The sequence below is a fragment of the Chiloscyllium plagiosum genome, chromosome 27 (genome assembly GCF_004010195.1).
Source record: "Chiloscyllium plagiosum isolate BGI_BamShark_2017 chromosome 27, ASM401019v2, whole genome shotgun sequence".
Classification (NCBI taxonomy): domain Eukaryota; kingdom Metazoa; phylum Chordata; class Chondrichthyes; order Orectolobiformes; family Hemiscylliidae; genus Chiloscyllium; species Chiloscyllium plagiosum.
This window is the reverse complement of record NC_057736.1, coordinates 23597438-23618449: the sequence shown is the minus strand read 5'-3', so window position 1 is coordinate 23618449 and position 21012 is coordinate 23597438. Positions and strand designations below refer to the sequence as shown.

Sequence of the window (21012 nt, the reverse complement as noted above, 5' to 3'; positions counted from 1 at the left end):
GCTGTACGAGGCCTGCACTTGTGAAGAATGAGGGGGAATTTCATAGAATGGAAAAAATTCTGACAGGGCAAATAGACTGGATGCAGGGATGATGTTTTCTCCGGTTAGCAGTCTAGAACAAAGGGTTGCAATCTCATAACACAGGATAGACCATTTTGTACTGAGCGAGGAGAGATTGCTTCACTCAGAGCATGGTGTACCTGTAGGCTTTTCTACTATTGAAGGTTGTGGAGGTATAGTCACTCATATGTTTAAGAAAAAGATTTTTAGAGACTGAAAGTGTTATGGGGCATGAGGACAGAGCTGGAAAATGGTATTAAGATGGAGGATCTGCCATGATCATGTTGAAAGGTGGAGTAGTCTTGATGGGCCAAATAGTCTAGTCCTGCTCCTATTTTCGTTGATACTAGTAACGTTGGGAGCAATTTCTGAAGAAATTCCACATGGTCCAGTTGGAGGGAAAAAAATTCTAATACCATTTCAGTGATTGTTAATGATAAAAGTGTTTACTTTGGAAAGCACTTTATAAACTTTTGGAAAAAACCAAAACAATATGATTGCATATCCTTCCATTTTAATATTTTTTTAAGGTCTGTCAAAATGTCCTTAAGACCTCTGGCAAGTTTACGTCCTTGTGTCTGTGATTGGATTTTGATGTTTGATGTTCACAGGATTATGTGCATTAAATTGGGGACATTAGCTGGCCCCAGGAGTGATGGAAAGTTCACAATGGTCTAATACACCACAGGCAGTTTTTTGGGTGTCAATGTTGGTTGGCTGTAGCAGATTCTTTGCATTATTGTATCCAACAGTGTCATCAACTCTGACCTGGCCAAGTATTGATTTCCTACACACCTGTTGGGGATCCAATATTTAGATGTATAATGTTATTTTAATCGCAAGATTTTCCAATAATTGAGTCAGCTAAGTTTGTTTAAGATGTGTGTCAGAAAAGTTTTTTTAATTCAACAGATGATGTATTGTGTTTGGTCAGATTATTAACAATGTAACAACATGTAACGTCTATGGATAGAGATGCCGTATTTCACTTATAGTTCAGCATTTCCAAACCATCATTCACATTAATCCTGCCTCAAATTTGGAACTTGTGCATTGCCTGGATGTGATTGGAGTGTGGGGTTATTGTTATGTATGTTGGCCTGGCTGCCTGCCCCTTGTAATTGGCAAATAGTGTCATCAACGATGCACCATTACAATCAGACAGGAAAAGTAAATACATGTACCAACTTCATCAAAGTACTTTAGACCATAAGGAGTTATTTTTGAAGGTACCTTTTAGGGCCCTACTGATGGAATGTAGCTACATGGTTTCTGTGCCATAAGATGATGGTAGTGGATAATCCCAGTGCCTGTGTGTTTTTGTGAGTTACTGTGTGTCATTTGTTTTGCATCCAAAGTGATCCAAACTTCAAATTGTTAAACAATTGACTCCTATTTGTATCATTTAATTTGCATTTTTACAATGGCACTTACGTTGCTGTAACCTATCAGGCTAGGAAATGGAATGAGGCTCCACGTGTCCTTGTGGGTTCTTTCTGAACTAATGGTTGTCAGGTGCAGACTCCAAATAGAGCTTTTCAGAGTTTGGAGAAACTGACTGACTGGCTGGAGGGGAAGATGGAAGGCAGAGTCGTGAATATTGGGTGTAAATGATTTTGACAACCCATTTTATTCTTCTGCCCAATAATATTTGATTCCTGTGACTAAATATTGGCCACCTAAAATAGATTCGTCATTAATACCTGGTTTTGTTTTTCCCTTTTGCCAGTGACGATCAGCATGACTGTCAATACGACAGAAGTAAACATCACAACGATGGCCACAAAATCTCCTGAAGAAATTCTCTACCAGAGTAAGTATGCTGCTTCTAACTTCCTTTTCCTGTTGTAAATTGGTTTATATGGAGAAACAGTGCAACGAGCGTCCAAGTTTAACTTTACTGAATAATTGGTGAATAAATGCTTATTAGTACAACAAAGAAAGGAGGAGAGTTTCCCTAAACATTCAGTCTCCAGCCTTTCTCTCCAGGCTCTATCCCATGATCTTGTCTCAACCAAAGAGGGCGCAACTGTCATTGAGACAGGAGGAGGCCAATTTGCTCCGCTAGCTTGCTGTCCTATTTAATTCCATCATTGCTGACCTGAATTTTCAGTTATTTATCCGCCTTATTCCATTTCCCTTGACATCATTACACAACATAATTTTTCAGTCTCAAGTTAGACATTTTCAGTTGGCACCCTGCCTCCCATCAACACGTTGTGACGGATCATCCCTAAATGATCCTGCAGAATTTTAAGGCTATGTCCCCTTGCTGTGCGCTCACCCACCAGGAAAAATGGTTTATCAATTTTTTACTCTCAAGATTTTAAATCATCTTCATTACTGTATTTTATTCATTCATGGAAATATGAGCACCACTGACAGGGCCAGTGTTTAATGCGTGTCCCACTTGCCCTGGAGAAGATGGTAAGCTGCTTCTTGAACTGCTACAGTCCACTTTCTATAAGTAGACACACAATGTCAGTTGGTGCTAGGTGGTCTGTCTGGTTTTATTCCTTTTTGGCCTTTCCAGCGGTTGATACAATTGAGTGAAATGGCCTAGCAAGCTGGAGGGCAGTTAAGAGTCAACCATATTACACTGGCTCTGAAGTCCCATGTAGACCAAATGAGGTAAAGATGGCAGTTTTCCTTCCCTAAAGGACGTTCGTGAACCAAGTGGATTTTAAATGCCAATCAATAATGGTTTCAAGATCATCATTAGAGGTTTAATTCCAGATTTCTATTGATTTCAAATCCCACCATCTACTGTAGTGGGATTTGAACCCAACATACTGGTCCGGTAATGATGTCACTATGCGATCGCTTCCCCATTACTTGCCCCTTTATCTTCTAAACGCAAGGAAATAGAAGATAAGTCAATACAATTTATTTTCAAAAAGTTTTAGCTTGGGTATCATTGTCATATTTTGATACTGCAGCCACTTCAAGGCTAATATTTTCTTTTTAATGTGCAGATAACTTGAACACCCATCAAAAAAGAAGAGAAAGGAATATTTCTTTTTTAATATCCATAAGTGCTATCACACACAACTGAATGGCTTTCCCAGCACCAAATCACCAGGACTTTCCTTTTGGTTTTTAACTATCGACCACCACCATTAAATCACCCCTTTTGCCAATTAGGAAATATTTCAGTTTATTGCTACAAATACACTTTCTGCTGAGATGTATATTAATTCAGTCAAATAGTCTGCCAGCACTCATTTACTTAGATTAACCTGTGAAGCTGCTTGCTTGACCAAAATGTTGGAGGGCCAGTGGCAACTACAGAGTTACAACCCAGCATGACTTAGCATCTGAACCCTAACATGAGTCAGTACCTGTATCCAGCCATCTTGAGTAGAATACAAGAGAAACTTTGAACCAGCATGGGGGAGGTTGAGAGAATGCTTTAAAAAATATCTAAAGGAAACAATAGATGCAGTAGAATATGTTTAAGTGCCAATTTCTTCCAACTACCTCCTTCATGAATAGGGCTTGTTTTTAACTTGCCATTCATCAGTATTTGTCACTGAATTCCAAGCAATTAAATCTTACAAAGGAATAAAGTGCACCTTTTTGATTTGACAATAAGTCTTGTCAGTTGGATGGAAGAGAACTGTAAGAGGACAGGAAAATCAGAAGCAAAAACAGACCTCAATAATTCAAAAAACAAAATGTTCCTCCCCCTCACCATAAACTAGTTGGAGAGTGTAATAATCAGATTTCTTCTTTTCTTTTGCTTTCTCCTGTTTGCCCCCTTCTTTCTCATGGTATTATGTTGCTGTATGGTTTTGCTTCACTAAATGCTCAATTTTTATGGGTGAACTTAGAAAATGAGTGTTGCACTGATATCCTGCGCTGGTGTGTTATACCCAAGCTACTGTACATGCATGTGCTGTTCAATTATTCTGTTTCAAGCTGACTGGATCAGGAATGGAAAGTCCTGACTGAAATCAGCCAAGCGTCAACTTCAGCAAGTTTCATGAGGGCTTTTCTTCATGAGTTCTAGTGGGATTTCTCATTCTACTCATTCTATTCTCAGATACTCATCTGATTATCTCTGTACCATGCTTCTGTGGCACCTGGTTTGTCCTATCCGCCCTCTCACTAGAGATGGAAGTACTCAGGCTTTCAGGAATTCCTGACACTAGTGTTATTTTAAAGCTCACCTGTGTACTAGATCAAGTGCTGCCTGGTAGGAGTTGCCCTTCAGCATGCATTTAGTAGGAGGGGAACCAAAATCAGACTTTTCTGTGGATACATGTACAGCACTGTTTCATTGCACATACCAAGTGTACATTTATAAATATATATGGGAACCAAGCTACACAGGTTGCCTGTACTTAACCTCATCCTATCCCAGAACCCTGTCATAAGGTGCTACTCTTTCCACAAAGCCCAGTGTAACCTACAGCTTGGTCATGCCAAACATCAGGCAGCATTGTTCTCTCCCATCAATGCCAAGGTGATCTTTGACCCCCAACCTCCGGCAGAGAACCCAGGTTTTCGAATGTACTATGCACATTCCTTCCTCTCAATTATTGTCCCCTACTCATCCCTGTATGCTGCCTCCAATCCCCAAAATTGACTTTTACCAAATTTCCTGTGACAGCTGTGGCCGCTGATGTGAACCCCTTGACTTTCATTGAGCTGACGCTAACGCTAACCATGACCCACCCTCCCTCAATCCCCAACACCCAACCACCGATTGACGTGGATGGACAGCCCTGACGGATGATTGACCAGACCTCTTTATAAGATCTATGGGTCACAATTTAAATTCAAATCCAATATTAATGTGTTTATTTAAGATTTTATCCAATAAGGCAACAGGAGGCAGATGAAAGAGTAACTCAGGAAATCTTACTTAGCTTATAAATGATGCCTATGAAAGCAGACTTTCATTTTTTGATATATTAGGGCTCTTGCTTTGTAGTTCTATTTAGTTGTTATTCAGCCCTGGATATATCCCAACATTTTAAGGACCTTCTGCTTCCACTTTTGATTGGACAGCAGGGTAACTTCACTTACCAAACTCCTTGGTCATGCTCATCACTGAAAGCTGTTATCTATCATTTTTTTCCAAACCACAACCTATAGTATGAGCAAGTACATCATTCCATTCTGACTGGTCTAGAGTAGGTGAGGCTAACTGCTAATTGCTTTCAGGGAAACATGATCAATTTCTAATTGACTCGTAAGGGTGATGGAAATTTACAGACATCACTTCCCATTATCTCCTGATTTGGTTCCTTAGTTATCAATTATCCAAATGCTTATCCTCTTCACTATGGTCCATTTGTTGTCTCCTTTTGACTTTTTAACAAACAGTATAGTCTGAAATGTTCTATACCCTTCTGTTCGGTATATGGAGGAAATGCAGTCAGGTCCCAATGATAGATATATTTGAGCTCATCTCATTTAGTTCATGATACCCATTAAATCAGATGTTTACAACTTTAAGGAAAATCTGAACAGTGAGTCATTTGGTCGCTGTTGTGTTTGAATGCTAGGAAAGTGTTAATACTACCCTTGTTTTCTAAAAGGCAAAGTATATAGTATAAAATATTTCTTAAACCTACAAAACTATATAAAAACTAATACAGTGATTACAAAATGCTAAACAAAATTGCTATAGAATTATGTGAACATTATTTAATACATAGTCTTCTGATGAAAATCTGAAGGATCATACAATTTAAAAATTTACAAAGTTTAACTGCAACACAAAGATTAGGTTTGATGACCTAGAATCGCCTCACGTGTAAATCAAATTAAATCAGCACTAGTACAGCCGCACAGCTGTGGCTGTGATTTCTAGATAAGGGTTAACAAGCCGGGAGGATACCAGCGCTGCCTGAATCAACCTTTGGAAGTCCGGATACAGACTGCAGATAAGCTAAACCTGGGGCCCTTTGCCTTGCAGCTGTAACTCTAAAGCATTAGTGTATTGTCTTCACTCTACTTGCAATCCCATGCTGCATTTCCTTGTCAATTGAAGCTAAGCAAAAGCACATCATATTACAGTACTAATTGGCTGCTGTTACTCAGAATAATGTATTAGATTATACTTGTGTGATTTTTAACTAAACCTAAGTCAGTTGTGAATGTTAGTTTCCCTACTAATTCTGGGCCTGACAACCCTGAGTGGCCTCTTGGCCTGACTGAGGACTACTCCTCATAAACCTTGAGACATGGCTATTAGGTTGACACATTTGCAGTGTGTTGTAGTGCATGCTGCTAGCAACTAGCACAGATGTGAAATTGCAACATGTCCACCCCTTGTTAACCCTCATAACAAGCTGCCTTGATTAGAGTCTGCACTAATCGGCAAGACAAGACAGAAGGACCGTGTATCTTTACACTCTGGCTGAGGAAGTAAAACACATAAAGGAAAAGCAAGGCTGAGATGCTGGGAACGTCCAAATAGTTGCAAAGTGATTGAATACCCAAGGACCATTGAGGTGTACTCTGGTTCAATCCATGAGGTGGGTGCCTGGCCCGATGTGCAAAATGCCCTGGCAGCAGCAGTACAATGATGAGTGCTGTTATGCCCCAAAGTACAGCACTGAGGTGCAAGACTATATTGTAAGATGGTCATATACATATATGTGCCAAGAAGGGGCAGAGCGGCTGGTATGTGGCTGAAGCTAATGTCTGATTACAGAGGGGTGTGGGCAATTGCTGGTCAAAGAGTGAACCTTGAGATGTTGGTAACTGTTGTTCAAGGTGGAGGCCCAGTGAAGCAAATGGAAACCTGGAGTCATTAGGTACCCACTTAAACTTTCATGTCAGGGTTTGTCACTGTCTAGTTCTCATCTACCAGGTAGGGAAATGGGAAACTGCATGTAAATGAGGTGAAAATAGGTAATAAAAGCATAGTAATGCATACAAATAGATGCCAATAGACCTTTTGCCACTTACTAGTAAAATTCTCACCTCATCATTCAAAACTTGGTTAGAGAGTTGTAATTTTTGCTGTCAATTTGCACGGTGGCACAGTGGTTAGCACTGCTGCCTCACAGCATCAGAGACCCGGGTTCAATTCCCGCCTCAGGCGACTGACTGTGTGGAGTTTGCACGTTCTCCCCGTGTCTGCGTGGGTTTCCTCTGGGTGCTCCGGTTTCCTCCCACCATCCAAAGATGTGCAGGGTCAGGTGAATTGGCCATACTAAATTGCCTGTAGTGTTAGGTAAGGGGTAAATGTAGGGGTATGGGTGGGTTTCGCTTCGGCGGGTCGGTGTGGACTTGTTGGGCCGAAGGGCCTCCACACTGTAATCTAATCTAATCTAATTTCTGCTGATCTTGCACTGTTTTCCAAGATGACCCATCCTGCTTATGTGGTTCAGGGGCTGGGCCAATTCCACACATGGATTTTCTCCCACCACCCTACCATACCTCCCATCAGCCCTCCAATTCAAGGGTGCTGAGGGTAATTTTAACCTCTCTTCAACAATCCCTGATTAAGGCTAGGAAGCCCAGCTTTGATTTAAGTCTCATTTTGGAAGCAGGAATCCTAAACTATTTCAGAATGCAACTGCTCCTATGAAGGTTAAAAAAACACATAAGAATTTTGACCTTGACATCCTTTGGATTAGCTTGGAGCCAGGTTTTGTCACCAAATTAAGGGTGATAAATGGGATCTCTAAGTTGGAAGACCAATCAGAGATTTTCCAGCTTCAAAGAAGCAGTCAGCTGCAAAAAACTAGGACAGTGCTTTAGCATGAAGGTGCCTCCTCAGCCTGTTTAATCTTAAAAATTCAAAAAGTACAGAGAGTGCTGATGAAATAGTCCTTAATGCAATGTCATTACAGATTGTTCTTTTCCATGTAAGATTTTTTTTACTTATTAAAATGTTACTGGAGTCTGTCTGACTCTGTGAAAATCTGGCCCTATGACTTTGCCAATTTTATCTTTAAAAAAGACTTTTCGCCTTTTGACGCCCGAATTGTAAATGCTTAATAATTTTTTTTTTGTCTCATTTGTGTTCCATTAACTCTGATCGACAACTCACTGGTTAGTTGATGGATTTTGTTTTGTACTCACACGTCTCTGTTTATTACAAAATCAAAACAAAGACTAAATATGGAATGTGCTTAATGTGACAGAATGTTGAGTGGAAGCAAAGAATCTGTGATGCAGAGCTTTGTAATAATATTGCAGGAGTAAGCAGGCCAATGCACAAGCTTGCTATCAGGCCTGCTTGACAACTTCTCTTGGCATGAACAAGGGCAAATTATTGCAAAAATCTGAAATAAAAACAGAAAATGCTGGAGCTACTTGGCAGCATCTGTGGAGAAAGGACACAGTCAGTATTTATGGTTAATAAATGTTACCTCAGTTTCACCATCCACGGAGGATGATGCAAAGTATTTCAGGTTTTTTGTTTCTTTTCTCATCTTGTAACCTGCTGATGTTACAAATGATTAAGATATGTAGAGAGAGAGAGACATTAAATTGAAAAGTGAAAATTCAGATATGAATGAGCTGTGGCCATAAGTACCTTTTATATTAGCAAATAGAAAATGAGCAAATTCATATAATTGCAATCTTATAGAAGGGAGTTATTCAACTAATTGTGCTTGTGCTGGCTATGTGAAATTGTAAGCAAATTTGCCCTTTTCTCAAACATCTTGGAGATATCCAAAATTTAGCTTTGGAAGTTTCCATTGAAGCTGCTTGTTACACGCTCAGTTTGGACCAACTCAACATGCTGTGTTCAAGACAATCTTCTCCTCTTGCCTCTGGTTCTTTTACCTTTAAATCAATTTCTTTTGGTTACCAACCTGCTTGTCAGTGGAATACCAAAAAAAGTAGAACATTTGCGTGACGTGGTTATTATTCGTGTGGACAGAAGTCATGTTCTCCTGATGCTCTCAAACCTATTGCCACAGATTCACTTTGCAAATCTGGCTCGGTATAAAATGTTTATGGGCTTTTAGGATTCTGAAAGTGAAGAGCAAAAATCCTGATAATGGGCTGAATCTAAAGGGGATTGGCATATTGCATACCCACCCCAAGAAAAATTGGTTGGACGCCTACACCCTTCTTGAAAGTTACAGGTATAACATACTGCAAGTTGTTAAATTGGCCACCTTTCACCTGTCCTGCCCTCACTTGGGAGGATCTCCCTGTCTGGTTACCAAACACCTCCATCAGTCTCGGCATCACCAGAGCTCAGTGGTCTATGTTGCCCAAGAAAGGGCATGGCTATCCTGAGTAGTTAGGTCTCAGGGTTTCAGCCAGGGGTGCAAGCTAAAGACCTGGGAAGGGCGAGAGGTGGTTGGAGGGACCACGCTCTGGACAGGCAGTGCAGAAGGATGGGATGACAGCTTTGGGAAGGATGTCCCTCCAATATGCACAGGGCACTGCCCTGAATGAGATGCTCCCCATCCCTTTCCTGTCTTTGGTCATGTCGGTCACACAAAATGGCCTGGCCAATCCAACCTAAGTGCCCAGATATTATTATTTGGACAGTATATTGTTGATCTTCCAATTACTTAGATATTTTGCTGCCAATTTCATTGTTCACTCATGCAATGTATTATGAGGTGAGTTTGGGAACAGATGGTATGATGGTGGTCTGGGCATCTGACCTGTTTTACTCCCCTTGCCCAGCTGAACTCTGGCCAAGTGAGGGCAAGTAAAATCCTGGCTACTGTTGATTTATGATAAGCTGAACATGTGCATTTTTGAATATTATAGATAAATATTAGGATCATCATATTTTTGTCATCAAACTAAGTTAATCTTTGCAATTGTCCACAAATCAAAAGCTTCCATTATAAACAATGTATTGTATTAACAATTCAATGTATATAAGGCAAGGGAACTTCACTCAAGCAACATTAGCTGTCCCACACCCCCTCTTCTGATAAAGAGTGATGTCGGTGGGAATGTGAGCTGCACATTAACTGAATTCTCCTTTTGTGTTCCAGGCTCTGGTGCAATTGTAGCTGTCATTGTAATTGGAGTAATAATCATACTTACCCTAGTACTGCTCACTTTAAAGCACTATAACAGGTAATAAAGTAGTTGTGAAAAATCGTTTACAGTTTTTTAAAATTAATTTTTCATGCAGAGGGTGGTGCGTGTATGGAATGAGCTGCCAGAGGAAATGGTGGAGGCTAGTACAATTGCAACATTTAAAAGGCATCTGAATGGTATATGAATAGGAAGGGTTTGGAGGGATTATGGGCCAGGTGCTGGCAAGTGAGACTAGATTAACTTGGGATATCTGGTCTGCATGGACGAGTTGGACCGAAGGGTTTGTTTCCACGCTATACATCTTTATGACTCTAAGACTCTAATTCATGAGATGTGGACATGACAAGCCAGCATTTATTATACATCCCTAACTGTCCTGCAGATGGTGATAGTGAGCTGCCACCTTGAATCACTGCAATCCTTGGGATGCAAGAACACCATAATGCTGTTAGAGGTGGAGTTTCAGGACTTTGACTGAGCAACAGTCAAGAAATAGTGACATGGTTGCAAGTTAGGATGGTGCGTGGCTTGAAGAGGAATAAAAGGACAATCTATTCACAAGTATAAAATAGTTAGGTCCATTAAACTAACTTATGTGCAAGGGAGAATTTTTCTAAAGTTCAGGTGTGTAATGTAGCTTTCCCTTCTCTTATTAATTGAAATAATCATTAGTTTTTAAAATAACCTTTACACAAGTAGAAAAAAACAAATACCAATCACAAATAAGAAACCCATAAAACCAAGGTGGCACGGTGTCGGGGAACATGCATCAAAGCAGATTCCAAAGCTTTTGCCCAAGAAATTGAATTTTCTTTTGGGTAATTCCTTTACATCTAGAACTCTCCAAAAGTGTCCATTTAAATCAAAGAATTCAGAGAGTTCAAGTGAAATTAAGTAAATAGTTACTCAGGAAAAGTTAGACTTAAATACGCAGTCTGACTCCTGAATAAGTATTCAGCTGAACCCCATTTCCCCCCCAGCTGTTGGACACATTACCCCCTTCCCCACCTCTGCACCTGATCCCTTCCCCTGCCCATTTTCTCCAAGATTAGAGAAGCTCCCCACTTCTCCAATCCACCTTCCCCCACTCTGCACCCAGGCGTCGCTTTGCTAAATCCGATTTCTCCTACCCACCCTGACTTCCCACACACACTGTCAAAGTGGCTGTCTGAATAAGGCAGCTGACTGCTGTGAAAAGAGGAATAGTTTGCCCTCCTCTGACAGTTGTGTGCTAGAAAGTGCACGTCAGAGTGGAAGTAGGGCTTTACCTTCGTCATGCTGCTCTGGTGGGAATCTCCTCTCAGAAAGGCAGAGCTCCCTCCTTTTATATAAAAGAAGGATTGCAGTAGCCCCAATCCCTGTTTTATGCTACTCCTCAGAGAATCCAGCCCATTTTTTGAAGGCAAATTCTGCAAATTGAACCAATCAAATCCATAAATCCCATTTTTTTTCAAGCTGTATTGACCATTTCCATTCTGCTTTCAGGCCAGTGTGTACAACGCAAAATAATATACAGCCAAAAGTATTTTCGCTAATGCAATAGGTTAGCCATTGTTCTAGGAAATAAATTGAAATCTAAGCAGAATGAAGAGATCCAAGTCTTCTCTTCCACTTGAGTAGAATGGTCATACATGAGATAAGCTTGAAGAATCTTGATTCAACCTCTACTGAACAGACATTATTTAGTTTTTTTTTAGATTAGATTAGATTTTTAGATTACATTACAGTGTGAAACAGGCCCTTCGGCCCAACAAGTCCACATAATACTAATTCACACAAGCTTACCGCGAAGTTAGTGGATGGCTTGCATGGGAGATGTTAAAGACAAAAAAAATTGCAGATGCTGGAATCCAAAGTAGACAAGCCAGGAGACTGGAAGAACAAGGCAAGCAGCATCAGGAGAGGGAGGAGTCAACGTTTCGGGTATAACCCTTCTTCAGGACATGGGATTGAGGGGAGCTGCAGATAAAGGGGTAGTGGGGAGGGTTTTGGGTGGGGTGAGGAGCAGAGTGGTGAGGTAGTGAGAGGTGAACACAGGTTGAGGGTTGGTCAATGGGAGGAATAAATTTGGTTGGTGGTTGGAAGGAAGGGACAGTAAGTAGAATGAGAGGGAGGAGGAGAAGGGGCTGGGAAGGGAGTTGGGGGATGGGAAGGGAGGTTATTTGAAATTGGAGAGCTCAATGCTGAGTCCTTCAAGCTGTAGGCTGCCCAGGCAGAGGATGAAGTGTTGCTCCTCCAATTTGCAGTCAGATTCACTGTGGCAATGGGGGAAGCCAAGGATGGTCATGTTGGAGAGGGAATGGGAAAGGCAATTGAAATGGGCGGTGACTGGGAGGTTAGGCCGACCCCTGCAGCTCAGCAAAACGTGCCCTGAGTTTACATTTGGTCTCCCCGATGTAGAGAAGACCACATTGGGAGCACCTGGTACAGTAAACTAGGTTGGAGGAGAGGCAGGTGAACCTGGATGGAGGTGAGGGAGGTGGTGTACAGGCAGGTTTCACATCTTTTACAGTTGCAGGGTGTTTAGGGGGTTTGGTAGGGAGTGTGGTGTGAACCAAAAAGTAATGAAGGGAACAGTCCTTACGGAAGGCAGAGAGGGGTAGAGAAGGTCTAATTGGAGTTGGCGGAAATGCCATGGGAGATGTGGCCGTCTGGTGCAACAGTGTTCCCCTGGTTTCTTAATGTTAAGGCTGAGATTTCCCTGATGCGAGCATGTTTGATGTTAATACCCAGCATTTGAAATAGGAAGAATTTATTCTCTCATCCTAACAGCATGTTCTTTTCCACATAAATGTTTTCCAATTCAGAAAAGAAAAACACTAAGGTTATATATAAAAATAATTGTTACAAATGCCTACAAATAATTTTCCCTGCTTCGGCCCATTATTATCCTTGGATCCAGGCCTATGTTCTGCTTTACTCCCAAAGTTGTAAACTTGACCTGGACATTGGGTTCAGTTGTGGTACAGATATTGTGTGTGAAAGAATGATTGATATGATAGGGGTGTTCTTGCAGTCTACGCTATACCCAATATGGAATTCCAGCTCCAAAAGCATGCACAACAACCAGGTCTCAAGTCAAGAAGGCAGTACATAAAATAACAAACAATGAGATGTAAGTGTCAACAAAACAAAAACTTCAAACTAAATTTATCTGTTATTACATACAAGACAATGGGGATAACCTTCACCAGTATGGCAATGTAACCGTTCCAATTCATCTGGAACTCCACCTGCATTTTGAGAGGAAAGAACATAATGCTCCTTTTGTAATGTGTAAATTTCTAAATTGTCGCCCCAGACTAATGTAAAGCAGGGTGAAGGCACCCTGTAAAGCAGGGTGAAGGGATGAAATAGGTAATGAGATGGAAACTGAATGGAAGAGGATATAAAATTTGCTGACAGAAAAACAAATTGTTTTAAAATGATACAAAGTCAGGAAAAAGTTGGTGAGCAGGAAGCAGGAACAAAACACTTTTGTCAAAGTAATGCAATGGTTGCCTTGTGCATTGTGATTGATATTTTATGATGTCGGATGGTTAACATTGTATTTGTCAGAATCTAGAAATGTCCAAATTGTCTATAATCATCTCTTTTTTTCCTTTACATTCTGATGGACATAAAATAATATATAACTTGAATATAAATATTACACTAATGTCCCCGCACTAACAATTGATGTTATCCTGTAGACAAAGCCGACTGAAAAGAGATCTGGCGCCAAAATCATCAAAGCAACTTTCAAACCCACTTCCACAGACTGGTCTTGACAACAGTCGGCAAACGTCACAGGTTTCTAGTTCATTGAATATTCCATTGGAAAGGAAATAATGACTGCAATCCCAATGTAATGGGACAGAGAAGCAAGCTATTACAGACTGAATCTGGATAATTTGGGTCACAGAAGTGTGAAATAAAAATATGTTACTAAAATTACCATCTGTATCCATTCTTCAAAGGACCCATTATCTCTGAGTTCACAAACTTTCTGGGCTGCACTTTATTTTTCCAGACTGCAGAATTTTGAAGAGAAAGCAGTTACATCAACAATTGTAATTCCCTGAGCAATGGTTGGGATCATAGCTTCTCACGAAATCTCTATATTTGTTGACTGATGTGGAAATAATTAATTTCTCTCTTTCTCTGGCTTAGAATATAGACATGAGAAAATCAAGAACATAAAATGTCCAACACTTGTGTTTTCTAACTCTCATAACATCCAACTCTATTTTGAAAAGATTTTGTCTTTATTAACTTGCTTGGTAAATTATCTTAAATATTTATCACTTTGATTGAAAAGTTCTAGGTGAATGGAATTGTTAAAATAGAGAAACTGATAAAAGAATCCAAGAGTAATAGTGGACACATCACTTCCAAAGTATTTGATGTTTCTAACTTAAATTCATTTTTTAATGACTTCATGTGACTTTATCTGTACACTGCAAGTTTCATTCTAGTTTCTATGTGTTAACTTAGCGCCATTTGTATGTAACTGTGATCTGTTATTTGACTACGTGCAATACTTTACATTTATCAGTGTTAAATATACTTTACTGTCTCTCTATCCGGATATGTAACTAATGTAAACATTTTTGAAATATGCTTTTTTATTGCTTCTTTTATTTTCCTTTGGCAGCAATTTTTGACAATATTGTAGTTAGCTTTGCTACTTGGATTACTTCAGTATATTTGAAACAACACTGAATCATGAAAGATTTCATTCTCTCATGACATCTTTCATGATTTTGGTATCCTATATATAAGACACAGGCCTATCTAGGTCTATGTTCTACCCGCATTTGTGCAACTTTTCATTTAATAACCTTGTTTATGTGGAGCTTTTTCAAAAGCTTTCTGAAAATTCGGATACACTATCAAGGGTAAGCTGACAGCTATTTTATCCGTAATGCCCTCAAAGTAATGAAGATGTTGGGCAGGATGTTTTAAATCCATGTTGCTTTTTAAGTTATTGCTTATGAATACTCTTTCAACATGTTGCTTGGAATAAATTGTATTGTTTTATTTCTTGTTAATGGACCTGTAGTTACCCAGAACACTTTTGCTGTCTTGTCTTTTGAGACATTGATTTAAAGTGAGAGTGTGGGAGTCCTTAACGCTCTCCCATTTGTGCCCCTGCTATTCAAGAAATGTTCTGTAAAAAAGAATGTAATGAGTTAAGACTATTTATCTCTCCAGGTTTGACAAACCCAAGTTGTTTAATTTAAAAGGCAATACTGTATCCATAAGCCATGGAATCACTGACGTTGTTTGCTTACAAGTTTCAATTTCCCAGTGTTGAGGTTATTGGATACATTTTACTTCTGCAATTATACTGTCACTAATTACTTTGTAATTTCTTTTGGTCACTCTTGTCACAAGATGTTTCTCAGAGTACTGTATGGCCATGTATTTTGGCAATGAGCAATACTGACAGATGTCACAGCCAAGTGAAATTAGTGCAGTTACTATACAATAGTGTAGTTGATACTTGAGCAGACTAATCTTTATTAAATAGTTTTAAAAAATTGCTTTGTGTAAATGCATATATTAGAATTAGAGCAATCTGCTATTAGTAGACCAATATAATTGACTTATACAGTTTTACTGACCCTTAATCGCTGTAAGTAGATCACTCAATACGTGGAGAGCCATCAAAGAAAATAAATCGTGCAAAAACAGCAAGATCCCAGGGTTTATTTGGGCTGAATACAATACTGGTAAAATCCTGTCAGCAAATTATTGTTTTGAGGAAAGAGAATTTCAAAAATATGTGGCAAATCTGTAAATTTAAATACGTAAATGCCCAACTTATTCTAAAGGTGTTGCAATGTTTTATTATATCAAGTTTGACCTTTTTAAAAGCAAGAGAATTGTACATGAAATTATGAAGAGAATGTTCATTGTTTACATTCAAAGTGACACATTAGAGGATCAAGTCACAAAGTGAAACTGCTTTTACTATTGCACAGCAGATTTTTGCTGAATTTAAGATGTGGATGCCTTCCTGTTATGCAATTTCCTGTGCACAATAAATGTAGTCATGATTTGGAGATGCTGGTGTTGGACTGGGGTATACAAAGTTAAAAATTACACAACTCCAGGTTATAGTCCAACTTCCAATTAAACCTGTTGGACCATAACCTGGTGTTGTGTGATTTTTAACAAAAAATGTAAAATCTGTAATCACAGGTTAATTGATATTATTTACACCATAGTGCAGTGTTAATATGAATACATGAAAATACACATTCTATTGTGAAATGTATTCATTATGCTCATTCCACGTTATTGCCTATTTTGAGACTTGATAACTAAATTTTAGTTGCAAAATACATCCTTAAGATATTGCTTTCATGCATTTGGCTGCATGGTTAAGTGGCAACTTGCATTTAAATTGTTGCTATATGTTCAAGTCCTGCTTCATAAATGTGGGTTCATAATCCAAGCTGAAACATTTGTACTGCACAGCGAGGGATACATATTTGGAGGTGTTGTCTTTCTAACAAGACATTATCTAAGTTCTTGTCTTGATGAAAGATCCAATGAAGACAATGAGCATTCTTCTGATGTGCTGAGCAATGATTGTTAAACAGCAACACCAAACTGAGGGACGTAAAACAAAAATTGCAGATGCTGAAAATTTGAAATGGAAGCAAACATTGCTGGAGAAACTCAGCAGTTCTGGCAGCATCTTTGAAGAGAGAAACAGAGTTAATGTTTTGAATCCAATGACCCTTCTTCAGGACTCAGAATCCTAAAGTTCAGTTCTGAAGAAGGGTCACTGTAGTCAATGTTAATTCTGTTTCTCCACAGATATTGCCAGACCTATTGAGTTTCTCCAGCAATTTCTGTTTTTTGTACCAACATGAGTGAACTGGGTCTCTCGTCTTTATTTGCTCTTTTTGGGTGCCATGTGTGCAAATCAGTTGCCTCATTGGCCTTCTCAAAGGTCATTACACAAAATCCATTCAAAAACCATCCCATGTGAATGATTTCAATTGAGATTAAAAGATTGACGTCATTTCCAGATGGTGAAGTAGGTTGGCTGACTGCCTGGACATTGTGATTGTGGGCCATCTATGTCAAAGGTGGATCTAATCAACATTTTTCAGCAAGCTGCATGTCCTAAAGTACTACCTTGATACAGCCGGTGGCTCTAGAATCAGACAATGTCATTGAAGTCTGACCCAATTTGGAGAAAGCCAAGTCTTGGGATGGGGATGGGTGTTGCAGTGATGGTAATAGGGTTAACTCTGAACATATTTCTTGAAATCCTGCAAAGCCACTCCCCCTTCTCTCACCATAAAAATGGTTTGAGCACTTACTTGAAGAGCCCCTCCCACTCTGCCACCAGGTTTTACTTAGCAAAATATCCACAATAAATTTGTCATCAAACATAGCACATTAACATACATTTAGGCTCCTGTGTGCATCAGATCTCCCTTTGCATGGATGAATGAAATGGTTGCTAATAGAATTGGACCAACCTCTTCACTTGAGGCCAACATACTGAGTCTGCAGAGAATTCATCCTTAGGGTGAGGCAACTGGCTTACGGTAAGACAGCCATGCCAATTCTTGTGGTCATAAAGCAATAAAACTATCCAAGCAAATCAATTATTTTTGATCCAAAAAGGAGTGCAGCTAACTGAAGAAGAAGTGAAAGAACTGTGAACGCTGGAAATCGAGAACTAAAATAGAAATTGCAGGGAAAGACCAGCAGGTCTGGCAGCATCTGTGGATCCCTTAACGTTTTGGGTCGACTGACTCTTCCTCAGACCTGAAATATTAACTCTGATTTTTCTCCATAGGTGCTGCCAGACCTGCTGAACTTTTCCAGCTATTTCTGTTTTTGTAACTGAAGAAAACCTTGGTTTCCTTTGGTTCAAAGCCAAACAGAATCAGAACTTAACAGCACAAGATTCAGTTTGTCTATTGAGGTGGAGTTGTGCACTATGGTTTATTATAACTTTTAATGATAAGGATGTATTTGAAATTAAGTGAAATAGGTTTTGATTATAAATTCACACTGAATGTTCACTTGTTTGTAAATTAAAATGACTTACTGATTATATCTGGACCTGTCTCATCAATGTGTTTTCAGTTGCTTTAGTGAAAAATTAGAGAAGCGTTTATTAGGACGACTTCAGGTCACAAAGAGGGAACTGCTATTTCACTTCTGAGTTATGGTTTATTATGCTGAAACATTGGGGTACAGGCTTGAACATAAGGCATGGACTGCTTAAGGGAGGGACCAGCACAACTAAAACCAAGGAGTGAATTTATAGTGGATAGAAAATATGCAACAGTGATGCCAATCATTGTGTTTTATGCATGCATTATTTCTCTTTTCTGCCTCAGTTAAATTGTCAGCTAGACTTTGGTAATGCTCTCATGCCACTTCTTCCTCCTCCTTCCAGCAATTTGTCCAATTCTGTATCACCTCTGTTCATTCACCCTGTCCTGCTTTAGCCAAAGGTGAATGCCTCCTATTGCATCCATTTTTGGGAGCAAGTGGTTTATGCAAAATGTCTAAAGTCAGAATGAAATCCTTCAGCACATGCCTCACCACTCCCTGCAGATTTTAACAACTTTAAAGAGAGAAGCACCAAACCTGCAGTGATTATAATACGGTCAACCAGGTGGACCTCATATAATATGAGTTCCCTGATTGGGACTGTTAATCTGGTCTGATCAGGGAGCCCTGGCTGACAGATATAAACAGGACTGTTAGAGGTTATGTTCACTCTGACAGCTGGCTCTGAGAGAGCTGGATCAGTGTCAAGGGCTCTCTGTGTAAGTAGAGGAGGACTTTGAGGGTGGTACTGGCCCCTGGGGTTAGTTCAAAACCCTGATACAACAGTGGCAAATTAATTCACGAGCAACTACCCTTAAAATTGTTAATCTCTTCAAATAATTGTGATGAATTCTTGCTGCTGAATCTTTGTTCAGCTTTGTGATGCGAAGAGGTAGAGCACTGAGCTCCAAAATGGCAGTGCTGGTGATAAATTGGGGCTACATACTGAACAGCATGATAATCTGCTTGCTTTGCATCATTCCATGGGCATTCTATTTCCCTCAGCAAAATGGAGATTAGTGTGCCTGTTGGTCACAATTGTACCAGAGGGCGATGGTATCAAATACATATGAACAACACCACTTGCACGTTCTCTTTCCTGCCACATATTATTTTGAATTGTAACTATATTACCATAAATAAATTATTTAGATGAGAATATAGAAGGCATGATTAGGAAGTTGCAGTTGACATCAATATTGGTGATATAGTGGACAGTGAGGAAGGTTATCTAAGATTACAAAGAGATCTTCTCAATTGCACCAATTGCAGATGGAGTTTAATTTGGATAAATACGAGGTATTGCATTTTGGTAAAACAAACAGAATACAATTCATGGTAGGGTACTGGGGAAGTTGCAGTTGACATCAATATTGGTGATATAGTGGACAGTGAGGAAGGTTATCTAAGATTACAAATAGATCTTCTCAATTGCACCAATTGGATATGGAGTTGCAGATGGAGTTTAATTTGGATAAATATGAGGTATTGCATTTTGGTAAAACAAACAGAATACAATTCATGGTAGGGTACTGGGTAATGTTGTAGAACAGAGAGACCTAGAGATTCAGGTACATAATTCTTTGAAATTTGCATCACAGGTAGATAGGGTGGTTAAGAAGGCGTTTAGCATGTTTGCCTTTATTGCTCAGATCTTTGAGAATGGGAGTTGATATGTCAAATTGAGGCTGTACTGGACGTTGGTGAGGTCTCTTCGAGAGTATTGTGTGCAATTCTAGTTGCCCTGTTATCGGTAGGATATTACTAAATTGAAGTGGGTTATAAAAGATTTACTAGGTTGTTGCAGGCAATGGAGGATTTGAATTATAAAAATAGACTGGATAGGCTGGGACTTTTTTCACTGGAGTATAGGAGGTTGATGGGTGATTTTATAGAGGTTTCTAAAATCATGAGGGGCAGAGATAAGATGAAATAGCCAAGGTCTTTTTCCTAAGGTGGAGGAGTTCAAAATTAGGAGGCACATTTTTAAGGTGAGAGGAAAAAGATTTAATAAGGATGTGAGGGTCAACTTTTTTACTAAGATTCATCAAGACGAATACAAGAATACAAAATGAATAATCATTTAAACTGCAGGAGAACAAGGTGCCAACTAATTACAAATGGAATCTGGCTAGTATGATTAGATTAGATTCCCTACAGTGTGGAAACAGGCTCTTCGGCCCAACATGTCGACACCGACCCTCCGAAGAGTAACCTACCCAGTCCCATTTCCTTCTGACTTATGCACCTAACACTATGGGCAATTTAGCATGGCCAATTCACCTGACCTGCACATCTTTGGACTGTGGGAGAAACTGGAGCACCCGGAGGAAATCCACGCAGACACGGGGAGAATGCGCAAACTCCACACAGACAGTTGCCCGAGGCTGGAACCGAGCCTGGGACCCAGGTGCTGGGAGGCAGCAGTGCTAACCACTGAGCCACCGTGTCACCTAGTACATGGACTCTTTTTGAGATGATGCCACAGAGCATGTACTAGGGAATAGTTACCCCTAAGAAGGAGAAAAGTGGTGCAAATGCTAGAATCTGTACTGAAAACAAAAATTGCTGGAGATCACATGGGTCAGGCAGCATCCATGGAGAGAAAGCAAGCTAACGTTTCAAGTCTAGATGACTCTTTGTCAGAGCTGACACATTTTTTGTTTTCAATAATTAATCCTACGTTTTTGTTGAAAATTATAAAAGGCAAGACAACACTGTTTGGTCAAGCTGTGACTTACTGGTATTTGTTCAAAGCTACATAAATTCATATGCAGGTTCCCATCCTCTGCAGGCAAGAGGAATTTATTCAGGCATTGTGCCCTGAAACAAAAGCATTGAACATGGGGGACAATGTTCCTTTATGCGTTACCAATGGAGCTTGAG

General features: G+C 39.7%; 1 protein-coding gene across 3 annotated transcripts in view; it reads left to right on the top strand.

Annotated features, from left to right (window-relative positions):
- LOC122563652 (non-compact myelin associated protein) overlaps nucleotides 1-16158 on the top strand; it is a 95949-nt gene extending 79791 nt beyond the window's left edge. For all 3 annotated transcript variants that reach the window (XR_006315684.1, XM_043717664.1, XM_043717665.1), the window contains exons 2-4: nucleotides 1790-1873; nucleotides 10002-10086; nucleotides 13743-16158. Coding sequence is in view for 2 of the 3 variants with exons in the window: in XM_043717664.1 (XP_043573599.1) it covers nucleotides 1790-1873; nucleotides 10002-10086; nucleotides 13743-13881 (308 nt within the window). In the remaining variant the exon portion in view is untranslated. The remainder of the gene's footprint in view (nucleotides 1-1789; nucleotides 1874-10001; nucleotides 10087-13742) is intronic.
- Nucleotides 16159-21012: the final 4854 nt, after the last annotated feature.